Source organism: Pteropus alecto, unplaced genomic scaffold, assembly GCF_000325575.1.
Source record: "Pteropus alecto unplaced genomic scaffold, ASM32557v1 scaffold8, whole genome shotgun sequence".
In the NCBI taxonomy this organism is placed as follows: Eukaryota; Metazoa; Chordata; class Mammalia; order Chiroptera; family Pteropodidae; genus Pteropus; species Pteropus alecto.
In genome coordinates, this window is record NW_006494609.1 from 3,981,401 (window position 1) to 4,000,926 (window position 19,526).

Sequence of the window (19,526 nt, forward strand, 5' to 3'; positions counted from 1 at the left end):
TCCCAAATTCCCTAGGCCTCCAGATCCCTGCAACCCTCCCTCCCACTCAGCTCAATAGCTCTTGAAAGTTCTCTAATCACCTCTCTGCTTCCTGCATTAATGAGCCTCTCATCTCACTGATGGCAATCAGAATATTTGCTTATGAAAGGGACACGGTTAATAACACGATTGCTCCCCTCCGCCTTCTTCCTTCCTCTCTTCCCCCCTCCCCTTCCCTCGCCCTCCACACAATTCTCTCAATTAACGATAGGCAGAAATTAATTTTTCCCTTCCATCGAAACAATTGCAGGGAAGCGGATTGCCAGCGTCGCTTTAGATAGGGACCGCTCCCAGCAGAGTGGAGAGAAAGGAGGGGAGATGGAAGAGATACTCACGGCCCTATCTGCAGGCACAGGACAGAGTAATACAAATGTTATCCTTAGAAATGTACTTAAAGAGGATATGTTTATAATTCGGAGGGGATTTTCTGGGGCTCTCCTGCCCTCCCTCCCTCTCCAGGGCACTCCACTCGACTCACTTCTGTGTAGCAGAAACCAGAGTTGGTTGAGAAATTTGCTCTTGTTGCCTCAATGAGTGGAGTGGGCCTGGATGAGAAGAGAGATCAGGTTAGCCAGAGGGTCACTGCCATTGTCTAAAGGCCCAGGGCTCAGGCCACTACGGATAGTGTTCAGTTTGTGGCCAAATGCCAAACATCAGGTGTCAGATCAGGCTGTCATGTGGGCTTTTCAGGTGAGGGCCTGGCTTGTTTGCTACCTTTATCATCCCCTCTGTGCCTGTCTGGACTTTTGGCTTGGGCTTCCTGCCCAGCTCATTCTTCCATTCAGGTAGAGAGGCAGAGGCCTTCACGGAAACCGAGATCATATCCTGGCCAAGTAGTTTTAAGTACACAGATCTGGAGCCAGACAGCCTGCGTTTGAATCTCAGCTCTGCTGTGTAACAGCTCTATGGTCATAGGTGAGTTACTTAACCTGTTGTGACTTACATCCTCATCTGTATAGTGGGGGTCACACCTATCTCATAGGGTTGTTATAAGGACCAAATGAGTGAATATCAGTAAGTACTTAGATTAGTATCTGGTAGATAGCAAGTGCTATTTATATATTTGGTTAAGAAGTAAGTTTTTTTTAAAAAAGCTATACTCTTTGTGGCAGTCAGAAATTTGGTTCATTCATACTACAAACATTTACTGTACACTTGTTCCATAGAGGATATAGACATTTTACCGATTTTGTGGTCTCTACACTTGAATTGTAAACAACCATAACATGGGCAGAAGTCACCACAAGAGTGGTGTGTGAAGAGCTATGGGATTTCAGGAGGAGGAGGGAGGGGAATTCAGGCAGGAGAGGACCAACCATGTTGGCTTCACCGAGGAGGTGGCATTAGAGCTGAACTTTGAAAAGTAAGTTGAATTTCTATAGGTGGGGATAGGTTGCTCTTGGGCAGAGGGAGCCTTAAGATTGAGAATATCTATTTGTCAGGCCAACAGGTCAGGCGGGGAGAGTTGGGGAACTGGGCGGGGCAGGAGGGGTTAGTGTAGCCCCCGCCCCCCCCCCACCCCCCCGCTGCCATCTCCGCCTTCCGAGTTCACTCCACCCCCATCCCGTCCCAACTCTTCTTCCTCTCAACATCCAAGAAAGATTAACTTCTCTCAGTGCGAGAAAGTTATCATTAGCAGAGAATTAAGGGTAATTAATGATGCCCCCCCCCTCTCGCGACATCCCCTTCTCTCCATCATAGGCCTTATCTGGTGTCGGTGAGCTGGACAATGCGGCAGGGTGGGAGGGGGAAGAGAGGGAGAGGGAGGATGGAAAACAATAAATATTAAGTGCAAGAAAAAAAGGGGCGCAGCGCTGTTCCCACTTGTTAGATTGAAGGCGCCTCTCCAGAGGGGGGAAGTCTCCAAATTGCTAATTAGCGCCTCTGAAAAGGCCTGGCCCTGATATGCGCGCCGCTGAAAGGCCGCCGTTAATGAAGCCGCGGCGAGCCCGCTTCCCTTTGACTGGCCTTCATCCCTCCGCCGAGCCCCGGGCCCGCCGGAACAATGAGGCAGGGAGCGCGGGCTCCCCCAGGCCTCGCCGGGACGGCCCCGGCAGCGCGGGCGGGGAGCGGCGCGGCGCTGGCGAAATGTGGAGGGGGAGATAAGGCCGAGCAGAGGGAAGAGGCTCACTCCCAGGGGCCCAGGGAAAATTTGCAGTTATTATGAAGGAGATGAGACAGATTAAAAGCCCTTGTGTTCGCCGCTTTGCCCCTTTATTTAGTGGCTTCATCTAGGAGATGAAAGAAGTTGGAAATGACTTTCTCTGCTTTGCGCTGCAAGAAGCTTCATGGCACATTTCTTGACTTTATTCCTTCTTTTGTTTTCTTTTTCTTGCCTTTAACCCCTGAAAGGCTTCACTGTGCAGCCATAAGCACTGGAGGCAGAGAAAAAAGGACGGGTAGGGGCCTCCCCCATTGACCACTGGCAGCCAGACCGTGGAGGCCTATGGCTTCTGGGCGATCTCTAAATGACCTTGCCGTCCCTGGAAGGCCCCAGGAGGAGACTGGATGACGCATTATCCAGATGGGTTAGAGGCTCCCATAATACCCTGGGCCTATTCCCAGAGGGTAGTACCAACCACACTGTCCACGAGAACTCTACAGCCAAATCACCTGAGTTCAAACCCAAACTCCACTATATATTAGCTGAAACCTTGGGCAAGTTACTTAACTTCTCTATGCCTCAGTTTCCTATCTGTAAAATGGGGACAATGATGATAATACTAGTTAGTATCTACTTCATAGGGTAGCGTAGACTGCTTGCATTTTTGTCCCTGGTTTTTCATGCCTCTCTGTGTCTACACCCTTTGTTAGTGCCTTTCCACAATGCCTCTGGGCTTGGCCCTGTGGGTCAGTTACAAGCTTGACTCAAGCAGAGGCATGAAAAAGTGCTGTGTGTTTCTATCTTGGAATGTGTACCTCTATATGTACCTCTCTTCGAATACTACCACAGTCATGAGAACATACCAGGGCTAGCCTCTGGTCATGAGAACATTACTTTGCCAGCCTGCTGGAGGCATGTGTGAGATATGGGGAGGAGAGCCAAGTTGTTCTAGACTAGAATATACTAGAACAGCCAGCCCTCAAAGCTGACTGCAGATACATGAGCAAGTCCAGCCAAGAACTGCCAGTCTTAGCCCAGATAGGGAGAACTTTCCAGTCAGCCTATGGACTTATGAGCAATAATAAGTGGATGTTAATTTAAGTCACTAAATGTTCAGGTGGCCTGTTTTGCAGCATTATTGTGGTAGATAGGTAACCGATACACAAATTGGTGCCTAGAAGTTTGATGCTACCAAAAACAAAAATAAGGCAAAAACAATCCCTGAGAGATGTAGCAATGGCTTTGGGATTGGAAAGCAAGTTGAGTCTGGAAAGATGATATAGAAACTGGTATAGCAGGTTGGAAAAAAGGTGACCCATATAATATATGGTGAAACAATCAGTAAAACTGTTGTCTGAGGTAATTTGGAAAATAGAAAAAGTACTTAATGAACTTATGGATTTGAATAATGAGATGTCCATGAAGAATGTTGAAAGAGGGTCAGCTGGCTTTTACTAACTGTAAATGATAAGGTACTATGAAAAGAGATGAACTAAAAAGAAAAAGAAAATGACTAGTTTGTCAACAGAATTTAGAGGGAATATAAAGGGCCCAGAACTTTCTGGACTGGGAGATAAGACAGCTCCACATTTCTAGTCTTCCTAGCTGGTAAAAGATCTTCAGTGTAATACAAGGCCTGGGACTTTTGCTTCTAGCATTAATGCAGTAATAGGGACTGTCTTTACTTTCCACCTTAAATAATTAAAAGAATACAAAAATTTCCAGTGTCCAACAAGGTAAAATTAGTAATGTCCTGAAAACAATTAAAAAATTACAAGGCACAAAGAAGCAGGAAAACACAATTGTAACGTAAAGAAAATTCAATCAATAAAAACAGACCCAGAGTTACGTAGACGACAGAACTATTAGACAAAGACATTAAACAGCTTTCATTTAGTTAGTTATGTACATAACTATTTCATTTGTTTTACAAGGTAGAGGAAAATATGAGCATATTAAGGAGAGACATGGAAGATGTGTGTGTGTGTGTGTGTGTGTGTGTGTGTGTGTATTTCAAAGCCCCAAATCAAACTTGTATAAAAATACAACATCTCAGATAAAAATATATTGGGTAGGATTAACAGCAGATTAGACATTGCAGATGAAAAAAATTGTAACTTTGAAGACATAGCAATATGAACTATCTAAAATAAAATGCAAAAAGTAAAAAAAAACAGAAGACAAAGAAAAAAAATTACAAAAGAACAACTTAAAGCAACCTAAAATATGTGTAATTGGAGTCCCAGAAGCAAAGAAGAGAGAGGAGAAAAATATTTGACAAAATATTAGCCCCAAATTTTCTAAATTCAATGAAAATTATAAACCCACAGATCCAAGAAGCTTAATGAATCCCAAGGACAAGAAACATAATGAAATGACACTAAGACACATAATCAAATTGCTTAAAACTAGTGATAAAGAGAAAATCTTAACAGCAGCAACAATATAAAGACATACCACATATAGAGGAAAAAAGATAAGAATGGCAGTAGACTTTATCTCAGAAATAATTAGAGCTAGAAGATAGCAATATCTTTAAAGTATTGAAAGAAAAACACCATTAACCTGGGGTTCTATACCCACCAAACTATCTTTCATAAGTGGAGACACTATAAAGACTTTTCCAGACACACTTCAAGGAATCATTACCAACATACCAGAACTATAAGAAATGTTAAAAACAAAACAAAACAAAACAAAAACCCCACAAAGCTTCAAACAGAAGGAAGATTATACCACATAAAAATTCGGATCTATACAAAGGAATGAAAAGCATTAAAAATGACATCCGTGAAACAGTAACAATTTTTTCCTTATCTTAAAAACGTCTTTAAATAATAATTGACTGTTTAAGACAAACAAATATGTAGAAGTAAAAGGTCTGACAACAATAGCACAAAGTCTAGAAAAGAGGAAATGGAAGGACATTGCTGCAAGCTTTTTATACTAGGCATAAAGTTTTATGATATTACTTGAAGGAAGACTAAGACAAGTTAAAGATATATGTTATATACCCTAAAACTATCACTAAAAATATAAAACAGAAGTATAGCTAATAAGCTAACAAAAAAATTCTTTTTTTAATCTGAAAAGGGAACAAAAAACAGATGGGACAAATAAAAAATAGATTGATGGTAGATTTAAATTTGTTATAAACTAAGTTGTACTCCCCTCCTCTCCATTTATATGTTGATGCCCTAATTCCCAGGACCTCAGAATCTGACTGTATTTGGTGATAGGGTCTTCAGAGAGGTGATTAAGTTAAAATGAGGTTGTTAGTGTGGGCCTTAATCCGATATGACTGGTTTTCTTATGAGAAGAGAAATTTGGGACACAGACACACATAGAGGGAAAACAATGTTAAGACAGAGAGAGAAGACAACTATTTACGAGCCAAGGAGACAGAGCTCAGAAGAAACCAAACCTGCCAAAAACAACTTGGGTTTCAAGTCTCCAGAATTGTGAGAAAATAAATTTCTGTTGTTTATGTGACCCAGTCTCTGGTTCTTTATTATGACAGCTCAGGCAAACTAACACACTAACCATATCAATAATCATATTAAATGTAAATATTCTGAATAACCCACTTCTCTACCACCACACCAGTCCAGCCAGACCAGAGCCAACTTGTCCTTTTAATTAATAAATCTCTGGATCAAGAGGAGTCATGTTTAAGAAGTCACAATTAGTCTTGATGTAAATCACAATATCCTACACTCCCAGCCTGATGCCATGGTTGAATAAGACTTTTGGGTGTCCTGGTATGGATGTGAATACTTTGTGGTAGGGACATGAATAATTATGACCAGAAGGAGGACTATGGTAAGATGATGCCATGAATGTGTCATCCAGAAAGATATGTTCAAGTCATAAACCTCCAGTACCCGTGAATGTTAACTTATTTGGAAATAGAGTCTTTGTGGATGTTATCAGGTTGGATTAGGGTGGGGCCTAAACCAATGGCTTGTGTCATTACAAGAAGACAAGAGACAGAGACAGCCATGCACAGAGGAAAGACGGCCATGTGAAGATGGAGGCAGAGATTGCAGTGATGTGTCTATAAACCAAGGAATGCCAAGAACCACCAGAAGCTAGGAGGAGACAAGAATCCTTTCCTAGAGCATTTGGAGGGAGTATGACTCTGCTAACATTTTGATTTTCGACATCTAGACTCCAGAACTGCGAGCGAATAAATTTCTGCTGTTTAAAGCCACCCAGTTTTTGGCACGTTGTTACAATAGCCCTAGGAAACTAATACACCAACTCACGGCCCTTGCCCTGACTGTTCCCTCTGGAATGTTTATCCCAGAGAGGGTTAAATGGTACATTCCCTCTTCTTTTTGAGGTATTTGCTCAGATGAGGCCTTATCAGAGAGACCTATCAAAAATAGCAGCAAGTCCCCACATCCAGCATTACCTTTCCCCTTATCTTACCCTATTTTGTTATTCTTCAAAGCATTTTCACCACCTCAAATAGCAGCAAGTCCCCACATTCAGCATTTCCTTTCCCCTTATCCTATTTTGTTATTCTTCAAAGCATTTTCACCACCTGACAGCTCATATGTTGATCCGTTGTTTGTCTTCTTTCCCTGGAAGGGAAGAATCATGAAGGCAGGGACTTTTGCTTATGTTGTTCATGGATATATCTTCATATTTAGGACATGACAGGCACTCATTAAATATATCCTGACTGACTGACTGAAAGTCAGTGCAGGCGATATCTGCCAAATATCTCCCTAAAGGGGAGGAGAGAAGATAGTAAAAAGAGCATCCTTTTGGTGTCAAATGTCTAGTTCCAATCAGTTATTTCACATCAGCTGTGTGACCCTGTTTAACTACTCTGAGCTTTAGTTTCCTCATCTGTATAAGTCAGGACAATAGCACTTAACATTAAAGGGTAATTTTGAGGATTAATTGAATGATTTTGTTAATAAATATGGAGGTACAAATCTCTTTGTATAGTCCACGTATGTCTAACAATTAATATATATCATATATGTATATATGTATTGTTATGTGTATTCAATGTGGTAAGCACTCATATTCATTTTAGAGGCTTCATAATTTAGTGGTTAGGTTCCTGGCTCCTAGAGTCATTCTGCGTAGGTACATACTTAACAGTTGTGTATCCCTGGGCAAGTTCCTTAACCTCTCTGGGCCTTAGTTTTGTCATCTATAAAAAGGAAACAATAGCACTTTTTCCAAGAATTTCTGTGAAGATTATTGAGTTAATCCACATTAATATTTAAAGTAGTGTCTGGCACCTACTGAGTGCTCAATTGATGTTAACTACTACACCCTGTGTAGTAGGTTAACTACTATGCACTGCATAGTGAGGTTTCAGTCACCCACAGACTGCATATATGTGGACCCATAAGATTATAATAGAGCTGAATTTTCTGTGAGAAATGGAAGGAATGTGATTCAGGAGGAATTTTTTTCTTTGATGGGATCAATACCTGTGGAACTCCGTAGTAGATCCCTCTCACTCACAAAACCTCAATTTTGAGAGCATAGATTACATCTCAATCGGCCAGCCCCTGACCTGTTTCAGCACAGAGGAGCCTGTCCCCCCAGTGTTACATGTTCAGAGGGCGCTACAGCCCTCCCAGATGTAGCTTGATGGTCGTTAGAGCACAGTGTTGTAAATTTTTTGTTGAAGACCTAAGATTCTGTACAAGGACTCAGGTCCACAGGGGCTACCTTAGTAAGTACTAAGTTCCACTCCCACTTTAGTAAAAGCTTTCTGTGGTAGTGTGGAGCCAACCTGTTCCTGTACTTTGGAAATATTTTAGGTTGCAATGATGTAATGCATAGATGTTCTATTTCTTCCACCAATTCAATGCCAGAGAGAGCCCTTTGCTCCAGATAGGGTCAATGGAATAAAAAACAAATTTCCAAAATCCTCAGTTCTTCACCCTCTCCATGTAAAACGCTCATTTTTTTTTTTTTGAATGAATATCACAAAGTTCCTAAATCTGACCATTGCTCTGACATGCAATAGCCAAAATCACATTGCCACGATAATCCCCTTTGTTTCTTGATCTCTCCATCTTGATTTCTTATTCCTACTGATCCTCAGGCCACCTTTCACTCCCCACTGAAAATCAGTATTATGGTGATCTATGCCTTACCCAGCTATTTTCTCCTCAATATTTGCAATCAATCCAGTCCACATTCCCGTTCATGGAGCAGCATTGATATCTTCAGTGTAGTATTTCTGACCCTGTCCAAAGGAAGCAGGGGAAGGTCTTGTGAGATAGCATTTATAAAGTCTATAGTAGTATACAGTAATGTCCTAGGCCTTCACATTCACTTACCAGTCAGTCACTCACCCCGAGTAACTTCTGGTCCTGCAAGCTCCATTCATGGTAAGTTCCCTATACAGGTGCACCATTTAAAAAATATCTTTTGTGTAGTATATTTACAGTACCTTTTCTCTGTTTAGATATGTAGATACACAAATACCATTGTGTTACAATTGCCTACAGTATTCAGAATAGTAACACACTGTATTGATTTATAACCTAGGAGCAATAGGCTATACCATATGGTCTAGGTTTGTCGTAGTCTATACTAAGTTTGCACAATGATGAAATCACCTAACGATGCATTTCTTATAACATATTCTTGTCATTAAACATGATGGTATTATTTCATCATCTAACTTAATTTTCTATTCATTTCTGGGGGCAGTTCCTGGCACATTGGTGCTTCAGAAATTCTAGTTTTCCTTTCTGGCCCCTCCACAAAGTCAGTGTGAGCTGCTCTTTTATTACATTTTCCCATGTTCCCCAACAAGTCGCAGCTTAAACAGTCTTGGCCTAGATGCACCATCTGGAAGAATAGCTGTCTACCTAGATGAGGCCAATGGCAGAGAGAAAGCAAAAGAGGGAGGGTGAATGCAAGAATACTGTAGAAGTAGAATCCATGAGAACTGTATTCAATTAGGTGAAGAGGTATAAGGAAGAAATAGGAAATAAAATTGGTTTTGAAACTTCTCATGTGGGTGATTTCATGATGGTGATGACATTTCCCAGACAGGGGAGAGTGGAAAAGGGGCAGATTTGATAGGGACTGTGGAAGAAACTAAACATGGTTTTGATATCTTAAGCTGGAGATGCTAGTGAAGTAAACAAGTGGAGATATCTAGCAGAAAGCTGAAAATAAAAGTTGGATTTCAAGAAACATGGGCACTTTCATTGCTGACGGAGGCAACTAACACCATGAGAACTAATATGATTTATGGGGGAGAACTTCTCTTAAGTAGAAAAGAGGGCTGATGGCTGTGGACATCTTTTGAACATTTCCATCTTTCTGGTCTGTGGTGGTCACAAATTCCGCAAGTCCAAAATGGAATTAATCATCTTCCCACCACAGCTATTTCTCTTAACTTCTCTGGCTGTGTAAATGGCACCAACCACTCTTTCACTCTGGTGCGAAACCTCGGTCATCTACGTCTCCTCCCTTAATTCTTTTCACAATGTTTCCTCTATAGAAAATTCTGAAAATCCATGAAACAGTACTATTACCTGTTGTAGATATAGTTATTTATAATGGAACCATTATGGATTACTTTTAGTGTATTATTCTGGTCATATTCCTATGCAAATATTGATTTAATTTCCTTTACACATGAATAGTCATACTCTACATTTTTAGAGTAACTGTTTTATTGAAGTATAACAGTCATGCAAAAATGAACACAATCAGAAATTGATGATTTTTCATGTTATTAAATATTCTTCCACATCAATTCTAAAAGGCTGCAAGGTATTCCATCCTATAGATATACCATAGTTCAGATAACTATTGTTGCAGGATTTGTTTTTTTCCTAGTATTTTCACCTCTCCCTCCACAATGCTGCAAAGATGAATTTACCTGTATTTAACATTTTTGTGTCCCTTTCCAATTTTTCCTTAGAATAAAATTTCTAGAGGCTGATTTTCTGGGTCAAAAGGCATGTGCATTTTAAAAAATAAAGTTTTATTTTTAGAATTGTTTTAGGTTTACAGAAAATTATGAAAGCACTACAACAGTTTTTATATACCCCACATCTAGTTTCCCCTATTATTAACAACTTACATTAGTATAGCACGTTTGTCACAATTAATGAACCAATATTGAGGCAGTATTATTTACCAAAGTCCATACTTTATCCAGTTTTCTTTATTTTTTTTTAACCTAATTTCCTTTTTGCTGTTCCAGTATCCCATTCAGGATACAACATTACATTTAGTTGTCATGTTGCCCCAGGCTCCTCTTGGCTATGACAGTTTCTCAGACTTTTCTTGTCTTTGATGACCTTGACAATTTTGAGAAATACCGGTCAGGCATTCCGTAGAAGTTCCTCAATTGGGGTTTGCCCGATTTCATTCTTATGATTAGATTGGGTTATGGATTTTGGAAGGAGAGAAATAAAATACCACTCTCACTATATCTAGTCCACATAATGTTATGGTGATATATCACTATTGATGTTAACCCAGATCACCTGGCTAAGGTAGTGTTTGTCTAGTTTCTCCACTACAAAGTTATTTATTTCTCCCCTCTTACTGTACTCTTTGGAAGGAAGTCAATATGCACAGGCCACATTTAAGGAGTTGGGGTTTAAGCTTTGGGGTGGAGTATCTACTTAAATTATTTGGAATTTTGCACTACAGAGTTATCTCTTCTTCCCATTTATTTATTCGTATCATCAACGTAGTATGAACTCATGGATGTCTTTTATACTTTGTTATAATCCAATAATACTTTGTTTTGCTGCTCAAAGCAAGAGTATTTTTAATATTCTGAGTAACTCACCGCAAAGCTATCTCGCCAAAGGTTGTACTAACTCTAACAGTTAAAAGGAGGACCCGTCTTCGGCCATGCCACCCTGAACATGCCCAATCAGGTCTGATCTTGGAAGGTAAGCAGGGGGAGACCACTTAGGAATACCAAGTGCTGTAGGCGTTTTTTTTTTTACTTTAAAAAAAAAATAGGATCCATTTCCCAACTTCACACACCCTTTATAAAAGTAGGTCAGCAAGGGAGAGACCTACACCTCTCCCTAGCGCCCAACTTCCTGACGCTCCCTGCCCAAAGAAGATGAAGCCAACATGGTGGTGGTGGTGGAGGGGCGGGGACATTCCCTAGACAGGCACCTCACTCCTGAATTTTCCCGAGTCCTAACCGCAGCCTCTCCTTGACCCCTGTCCTGTCTCCGGGTTTCCCCATAGCCCCGCCTTCCTTGGGGCGGAAGTTGGCGTGGCCGGAGGCCGGAAACGCTGACCTGGGGCGGGCCCTCTTGCGCAGGCAGCTCCTCCCACTCCGCCACTGCCCCACCCCTCCGGCCCAGACCGGAAATGAGGTCAGAGCGGGGAAACCCCGGTGGGGAGACGCGGCCGAAAAGCGGCGGCCGGTGGAGGTACCTGCAGCAGCTGGTGAGGGGAAGATGTGGGTTGCGTGGGTCGAGGTCAAGGGGTCCGGCGCCAGTGGGGCTCCGGGCTCCAGGTCGTGGCTGAGCGGCCAAAGGTTCCATGTAGCCTTGGCGGCCGGCGGGAGGGGCTAATGTGGCGGGGCCTTGCTTTATCAGGGCCCATCGTCTCTGTCCGGGAGAATGAGGATCGGGCCGTCTCCCGGGCGACAGTCGCCTCCTCCTCTCTCTTCTTTCTGGCTCTTTTTGGGCCGGCGTCAGCATGAGGGCTTGTTGTTCAGAGCGGTGGTCGCCCTAGCTCTTGGGGGCGGACCGGGGCGTTGGGGAGAGTCTTTCGAAATATGCTTTTTGTCTCACACATGTGGCCATGTTGCGACCCTTGATCACGGAGAGAGCTTAGTCGCCCGGACTTGTTTTTTCTTGGTTTCTGTCCTTCAAGGGCTGACCTCCTGCCCCTGGTGGGCACGAATGAGAAGTTGTTTCCTTTTTCCTGCCGCCTCCGCCCCCAACCCAACGACCCTGCGCCCTCCTCTCTCCTTCCAGTTCCCCTTCTTTTGCTTAACTCAGTCTTTCCTTTCCCTGAGCGCTTTTCTCACCTGGGGGTCCTGTTAGACTGTGCATCCGAGACTGGAGGTTTAGGAGTCCCAGGATTCATCTGTCACTTTTCTGATCGCAGTCTTGGAGGCAGGAAAAGATTCTGCACAGGTATTCCACTACGAGTTGTTTGGTAACTTAGTTCCACGTTGAAGTCTGTACAGTTTCGCTTGAGTTTTTAAAGCAGTAGTTCTTTTATTAGGGAAACAGATTTAGACATGCCGTTCCCACTTGTTTACCTGTTTTGGTCTTAGGGACAGTTGTTTGCCAAATCCCAGTCATGCATGACGTTTTAAACTATTGCTTAAAGAGAAGTGGTCATTTTATGTGTGCTTTTGACACTTTGAGAAGTTTTGTTTGGTTGGTAGTTTTGGAAATAGGTGTCCCCGTTGCTCCTACCGATGTGGCAGATAAGTTAGCCGACTCTTTTCCTGCCTTTGAGTTCGTTGGCGTAAGGACAGTATGAGAATAGGTTTTAGAAAGTCCTTTGCAAAATGTAAACTGCATGAACGGAAATACGGTCTGAGAGTGGCGCCCTGCAGTTTTAAGCTCTAATTGCGGTCTAGAAATATTTTGGACTCTACAAGGGCTAGGGAAAAGTACTAATTTAATATTCATTTAATTAGGTGTTGTACAAATTGTATTAGCCATTTCCCTAAAAAGGGGCATTTTGAAGATTGCTCGTAACTACTTTCATCCCTTGGAAGGTTTGCCTCAGAGGTGACCCCTGACGAATGATGATTTGACAAGAATGAAGAGAAAAATAGGAAATTTTGGAAAGCATTTAGCTAGAAATCTTAGGAACTCTACCCATCCCTGTCATTTCAGTCTCAGTTATATCCTGTTTTTGTGTGATCGTCTATAACTAAAGCACATTATTAGGATGGTCACTTAATTTTCTGAGGGATGGGGAGAAGAGTTTAAAAGTTGCTAATTAAAAAAAGAAGTTTCCAGGTAGTAGTAAGGACCAGAATGGGTGTAAACTTAATCTCTTTTTTCCATTCAGAGTACAGACCTGGGTCACTACAAATTCTTGGATCACTTAAAGCTGCAAGCAGTCTTCCTTAAAGTCTCACTAGGTTGTCTTTCTCTTTCCATCCACAGGCATTCTTATCAGTGACCTCAGACCATAAGACAGTCCTTCATCCATGGTTTTGAAGTGTGTGTTTTTCTGCTCCTATTTGACGAGACAGTCTCTAATCTTTTTTGGATCTCATCATCAGATAATTTAGCGACAAGTTTAATTGAGGATAAGGGGAAAGATTTATTCCCCTGAGTTTGCTTGTTTTTGCTAATATCTGAGTTGTCATCTGGTTAGTTTTTGAATTTTTGTGCTTAAAAACATCTTGACTTCAGGCGTTTAACAAGGACCAAACAAGTGGCCAAAATGAGCATGGATGGTGGGAACAGATTCTAAGTGTAGCCATAAGAAAGGTGACTTTATTTTCTATAGATAGGGTGGACTCTGCAGAGCTGTAATCTACTTTATAAAATTATTCTAAAATGACAAATTCTATTCAGGTTCTCTTTTTTTCCTGTTTTTGAACTTCCTTTTAGTAGATGTGGCCTCATGGATGAGCTGGTACATGACTTAGCCTCAGCCTTGGAGCAGACATCTGAACAGAATAAGCTTGGTGAGCTGTGGGAGGAGATGGCCTTGAGCCCCCGGCAGCAGAGGCGGCAACTTCGCAAACGGAGAGGCCGGAAACGTCGCTCAGACTTCACTCACCTGGCAGAACATACCTGCTGCTATAGTGAGGCCTCTGAGTCCAGTCTGGATGAGGCCATTAAGGACTGTCGAGAAATGGCCCCAGTCACCAATTTTAGTGACTCTGATGACACAATGATAGCCAAACGGCACCCATCTCTTAATGCCATTGTTAAGAGTAAGCAACATTCTTGGCATGAATCTGACTCCTTTACTGAAAATGCACCTTGTCGACCACTCAGGCGCCGGCGGAAAGTGAAGCGAGTGACATCAGAGGTGGCTGCCAGCCTTCAGCAGAAGCTCAAGGTGTCAGATTGGAGCTATGAGAGAGGGTGTAGGTTCAAGTCTGCTAAAAAGCAGCGTCTGTCACGCTGGAAGGAGAATACTCCCTGGACCTCATCAGGCCATGGATTGTGTGAATCAGCAGAAAATAGGACTTTCCTAAGCAAAACAGGAAGGAAAGAAAGAATGGAGTGTGAAGCAGATGAACAAAAACAGGGCTCTGATGAGAACATGTCAGAATGGTGAGATCTCCCTTACTAAGTCAAAAATTTTCCTGGTTATTTAACCCAAGTACAGATCCACAGTTTTGATGAGTTTAATTTCCTTTCAAACTAGCCACTGTAATATTGACATTATAGCCCTCCTTTTAACCAATCAGCTAGTATTTATATCTGGCTTTTTAAATAACATTCATGATTCTCTTTTTCTATGTCAAGAAGGCGATACTAGAAACACATTTGTTTCTAAAAATTGTTTAAAATGCATACCTTAAATGCGTACCAGAATTTTATTTTAAAAAGAGTTCGCTGCTATTTATGCCATGTAGTTTATACATAGGTATTGTTTAGAACCAGGTTCTCTGCGGAGGCTGGGGTGTGTGTGTGTGTGTGTGTGTGTAAATGCTGGTGGCCAAGAGTTTTAAAATGTACCTAGGAAACTTCCTTTACCCATTAAGAATCATGGCCTTAGATACTTCTGGTCTATAATTCTCTTCTCTGCAATTTACAGTTTGACAGTATTGAACTTATTTTTTATGGCTGACATTCAGGTTGTCTGAACACATAGTAGACTTTGAATATAACAGTATGTACTGAGTCCCATCAGTCTTATACCAAATGTCATTGATCCAGAAAAATTTGTCTCTAATGAGTGTATATTTAAAATGTCAGTGTAGTTTTTATTTTTTACATCTCAGATAGTTCTAGGAAAATTGAAACTCCTCATCTAGACACTTTAATAATAATAATAATAATAATAGATTTATTATTATTATCATTATGTGTGATATTTGTTGGTGTTTTGGATGGGGCAGTTCTTTGTGGTGAGGGACTGTCCTATTCCTTGTAAGATATTTGGCATCTCTACATTATTGCCACATCCCTTCATAGTATCAAGCCAAATACCTCCATGGGTGCTCCCTAGGTGGGTTAAGTAGTCCTGATTGAGAACCATTGTATTCTATTATTGTTGATATTAGTTAGCATTTATTAAGCACTAACTGTATGCCAGGCACTGTACTATTGTTTATAACACATATTCTTATTTAATGTTAATAGCTCCACTGTGTGGTAATTACTGCTATTTGAATTTTATAGAAGAGAAAATTTAAGAGTGATTAGATCATTTGCCCCAGGTCACCCAGTGGCAAACCTGATTCCAAAGCTCTTACTTAACCACCATGTTTCCCTGCCTTTTGACTTCGTCTTTTCCATGGCTTTTTCTGTCTCATCTTAACTTACAAACTTAGAATGGGTGACCTTTCTTAGGACTTTGCTTCTCCTAAAGTTTGAGAAGCAAAGACATAAATTTTGGGAACTCTGAGGTGAGGGTGTGTCAGCTGGTTTATGGATAGTTAATCCAGCTTTAAAATTTTTTCTTACTTTATGTTTGCTGGTCTCTACAACTAGGGAGGCTTATAATTTGGCTTTCCTAATTTTCCTCTAATATATTCTAAGGCCTGCTTACTTATATGTATAATTTTGGATTATAAAGATTTTTTTTCCTTCATCCTATTTTTAATCAAACAAGAAATGCTTAGTCATCTTGTAGCCTTTCACAATATGGAAGCCCTCAGTAAGGCGCGTTCAAGTTTGTTTTAATATTGAGCATACATTACAAATAGTAATCATCTTAATGTTGAGAATGGAGATTTTAAAAATAGTTTTTTAGGGGTGGTAACTTGTGTATATTTCTTCTCCAGAGTTTCTTGTTAAACTATGACATAATTGTGTGTTAGAGAGTGTTAACTGTCTGATTTAAGATTACAGCCCAAGTATGGTTCCAAATGCAGAGCCTATAATCTGGCAGAGAGGCACTTCAGTCTTTCCACTTCCTTCATAGCGCAGACACATCTATTCACATTAGTCAGGTTGTGATAATACACATTCTAGTTCTCTGAGAGCCTGGGTAAATTGAAGTAGGCAGCAATTCTTATGAAATTCTTACTCTTCAAATTGAGGAGACTTGTTTCCCCGTTTGGACTGTCTCCCTGGCCCACAATTTAAGAGTTCTTTCAGTAATATGGATGCCAGAGTCCTTGTGCTATGAGGGAATAATGGGTGGGAGAAATAGAATGAGAAAAATTATTCTTCAGAATCTAATTATTTAGGAGTCTTAGATTCTCTTTGACTTATGTTGACTACCCTGTAGTTAACAAACAGAAGTGCTTTGTGTCCCTCTGCCCCCAAATCTACTCTCAGGGGCAGAGGGGTGATTCTTACATATTCTTTAACTGCATACTTTGTTCAGCTCCTCAGCTGAAACTAAAAATCTTTTGCCCTGGATGATTAAGCACACTTTATAAACAGGAGTAGCGTTTGAGTGTGTTTAAGTATATAATGGTTTATGACTTGGATATTATACTATATTGGTGAGTTGCTTCTGTCAAAATTTTCCTTTTTTGTGCATTAAAAGAAATACTTTCAAGAATCCTCCTGGTTACTCTTTTATAAATCTGCTTGAATGCTCCAGTTTATTCATATAAAGATCAAAATGTAGAACTTTACTTTTAATCAGTGATATTGAGGGTTGTCAGAGTATGTATGATCCAACTTGTAAAATTATTAGGATGAAGTTGATCATCAAGCCTAGCGTGGCCTAGTCAATGGATAGAATGTTTTTAAAAAGTATGTATCAGAGAGCTTTGTTTCTAATTTCCTTAAATTTACTCTGCTAACTAAACATGGAGTAGTTTTAAGCTTAACCAATACTTTTTGCTTTTCTCTTTCTGTTCTTCCTTCCGTTCTACACCAACCAATCCCTCAAGAGGTCTGAGGAACTAAAAGTAGTTAAGATGTAATAGTTTTCTTAAGCCTGCAAAAAGATCAGTTATTTTAATATTTTTCTGTGCATGTGTGTTCCATTCTAAAATGGAAGAACTCTTGTAAAATTACTTTCTACTGATCTTTATTTAAAATGCCTATATGACAGCTATTAATTAGGTGATTCACGGGTTAGTTTTGCTCAATTCTTCACTAAGACATCATTAGTTTGTTCTCCTCGAATATAGTTTAGCTTCTTTCCTTTCATAAGTGAATGGGTTTGGTTATGGCCTGAAGTCGCAGTCAGGAGCCTTTCCTAGGGTGATGTATTAGAGGCTGATCTTACAGGAAAGAAAATATTCCCTTTTCTTAGAAGGCAAGTGACAAAGATAGAGTGCTAAACATTCCCCCTCCTTCTCTAGCCCAAGCTGACCTTCCGCGGCCCCTTGGTGCTTCTTGTTTTCTTATTTTTATAGAAAATCAATATCCCTTCTGACACAAACAATAGCTCAGAAGCAAGAATAAATGGGAGAAAGCTGAGATCTCTGTCCGTCACCTCTCACTTTAACTCCCCCAAACTCTTTAATTATGAGCACGCTTTGCTCCAGGTGTTTGCGACAGTGAAATTGCTAAATGAGGACCATTTTAACCAAAGATTGGGTGATCAATAACACTCTATAGCAGTAGCTTGTTGGATCAATAGCATTCATTATTTCATGGTTAAGGTAAAGTAGCCTCCTTTGCAAGTGGAGGTCATTAATCAGGGGTTACTGGAGCTGTGGAAAAGAATGTATGTGGTAGGTTGAAGATGTTCTGTTTTCTATTCTGCCGGTCACGATGCTGACCAACTATAGTTAACATTGTTGCACGTGGTACTATTGCGTTAGAGAGTATTGAGTAGCTAGCATAGTGTGCTTATATAGACTTAGTCAAAGTTCTGCTTGTACATCCCTAGGAACAACTGAAAAAGACAACTTGGGAGGTAGATTTGATACTATTGTATTTGAGGATCTGTCTCTTAAAAGAAATGTCTACCTCTTGAAAGAAATGTTAGGATTATTCTGTGTGGCTCCAGAGGAAGGACTAGGGCTCATAGAAAGTACAGAGAGTTAAGTATTGCCTCAGTATAACACATTACATTCTAAAAATTAGAACTCTGTATAAATGAAGTGAATTGTTTCACCAAGTGATGAGTTCTAGATCACTGAAGGGATTCAAGCCTAGGCTCGGTGACCACTTCCTGAGTTATTGTAGAGTTGAAGAGATTGAACTGAATGACCTCTAAGGCTCCTTGCAGCACTGAGATTCTGTAATTCTTTTTAGTTACAACCTTCTTCCTATCACTGTAACTTCATTTTTTATAAAGCATCTCATAAGCAGTCTCCATTGCCCACTAAAATACTTATGAAGGCATAAACATTGCAAACTCACATCACTAGAAACTGGGACTTACGTTGGCCCATTGTCAAGATTTCTCCAAACTACAGGACAGATAAAACTGCACTGGAGAGTGCACTTGGAACCCCTCATCAGTGGTGCTGAGCCTGCCCTGAAGGTAGACAGCAAGGCCCTGCATCCTTTCTTTGTAGTCATCCCTTGGTTCCAAAATGTAAGGTCCATTTCAGTCAGGAAATCGGGCAGCTGCAGTTTGAGCCAGGGTGGTGTTCCATCCTTTACTTCTCAATCAGTATCTCAGTTTTTGTTTGGAGGCTGTAACTCCCAGAATACACTTGGATAGGGAATCTTCATGTTTTCTGTGTATATATTTGTGTTTGGGGTAGGAGGCAGTCATAGCATATTGAGTCCTAGGAACTAGAGTCCTTAAGAATAAAGTTTACCATTGGCATGTGTAGAGAATGAAAAAGCACTCATGGTAGAACATTCTGGAAACTGTAGCACTTTTCTTACCTTCATTTATAGCAGACTCCTGGTACAAGGTAAGAATGAGGCAGTGAGGGTTAGAAGATCCTGTCTCAGTCCAACATAGCTATATGAGATAAAAACCTACCGGTGACACTGGGAATTAGGCTAGGGACTCTGCACATCCTTTTGGCCAGTTGTAATGTGAGAAGAGCATGTTACCCATATCTAAGGAAGCAGAGAACGGGACCAAGGGCAATTTGCACACCCTATTTGTTGGCAAATACCAGATTCTAGGTAAACCAGTTCTCAACAAGAGGCCTTTGAACAAGTTCTGGAGAATAAGGGAAAGGGAACATCATCTTGAAAGTTCAGAGGAAGAACACGTCTTTGAAAGTGATTGCCAGTGGAAGCCAGGAGAACATTTTAGAAAATCTTCATTAGGATGCAAGAAGATATAATCACTTTGGAACAGGAGTAGTAAGTCATAAGAACAGAAAGATGGCTATTTGAAAACCCAGTAGTATGGGAGAAAAAAC

At 40.9% G+C, this 19,526-nt stretch overlaps 1 protein-coding gene across 13 annotated transcripts in view; it reads left to right on the forward strand.

Moving 5' to 3' along the window:
- The first annotated feature begins 11,485 nt into the window (after positions 1 to 11,485).
- The window catches only part of GPATCH2L (G-patch domain containing 2 like), a 48,242-nt gene continuing 40,201 nt past the window's right edge, over positions 11,486 to 19,526 (forward strand). For 2 of the 13 annotated variants that reach the window (XR_003044089.1, XM_025041983.1), the window contains exons 1-2: positions 11,490 to 11,553; positions 13,714 to 14,388. Coding sequence is in view for 12 of the 13 variants with exons in the window: in XM_025041983.1 (XP_024897751.1) it covers positions 11,492 to 11,553; positions 13,714 to 14,388 (737 nt within the window). In the remaining variant the exon portion in view is untranslated. Of the gene's footprint in view, positions 11,570 to 11,613; positions 12,268 to 13,713; positions 14,389 to 19,526 lie in introns of those variants that run through there. The other 11 variants (XM_025041982.1, XM_025041980.1, XM_015599656.2 and 8 more) reach the window with 10 other exon arrangements.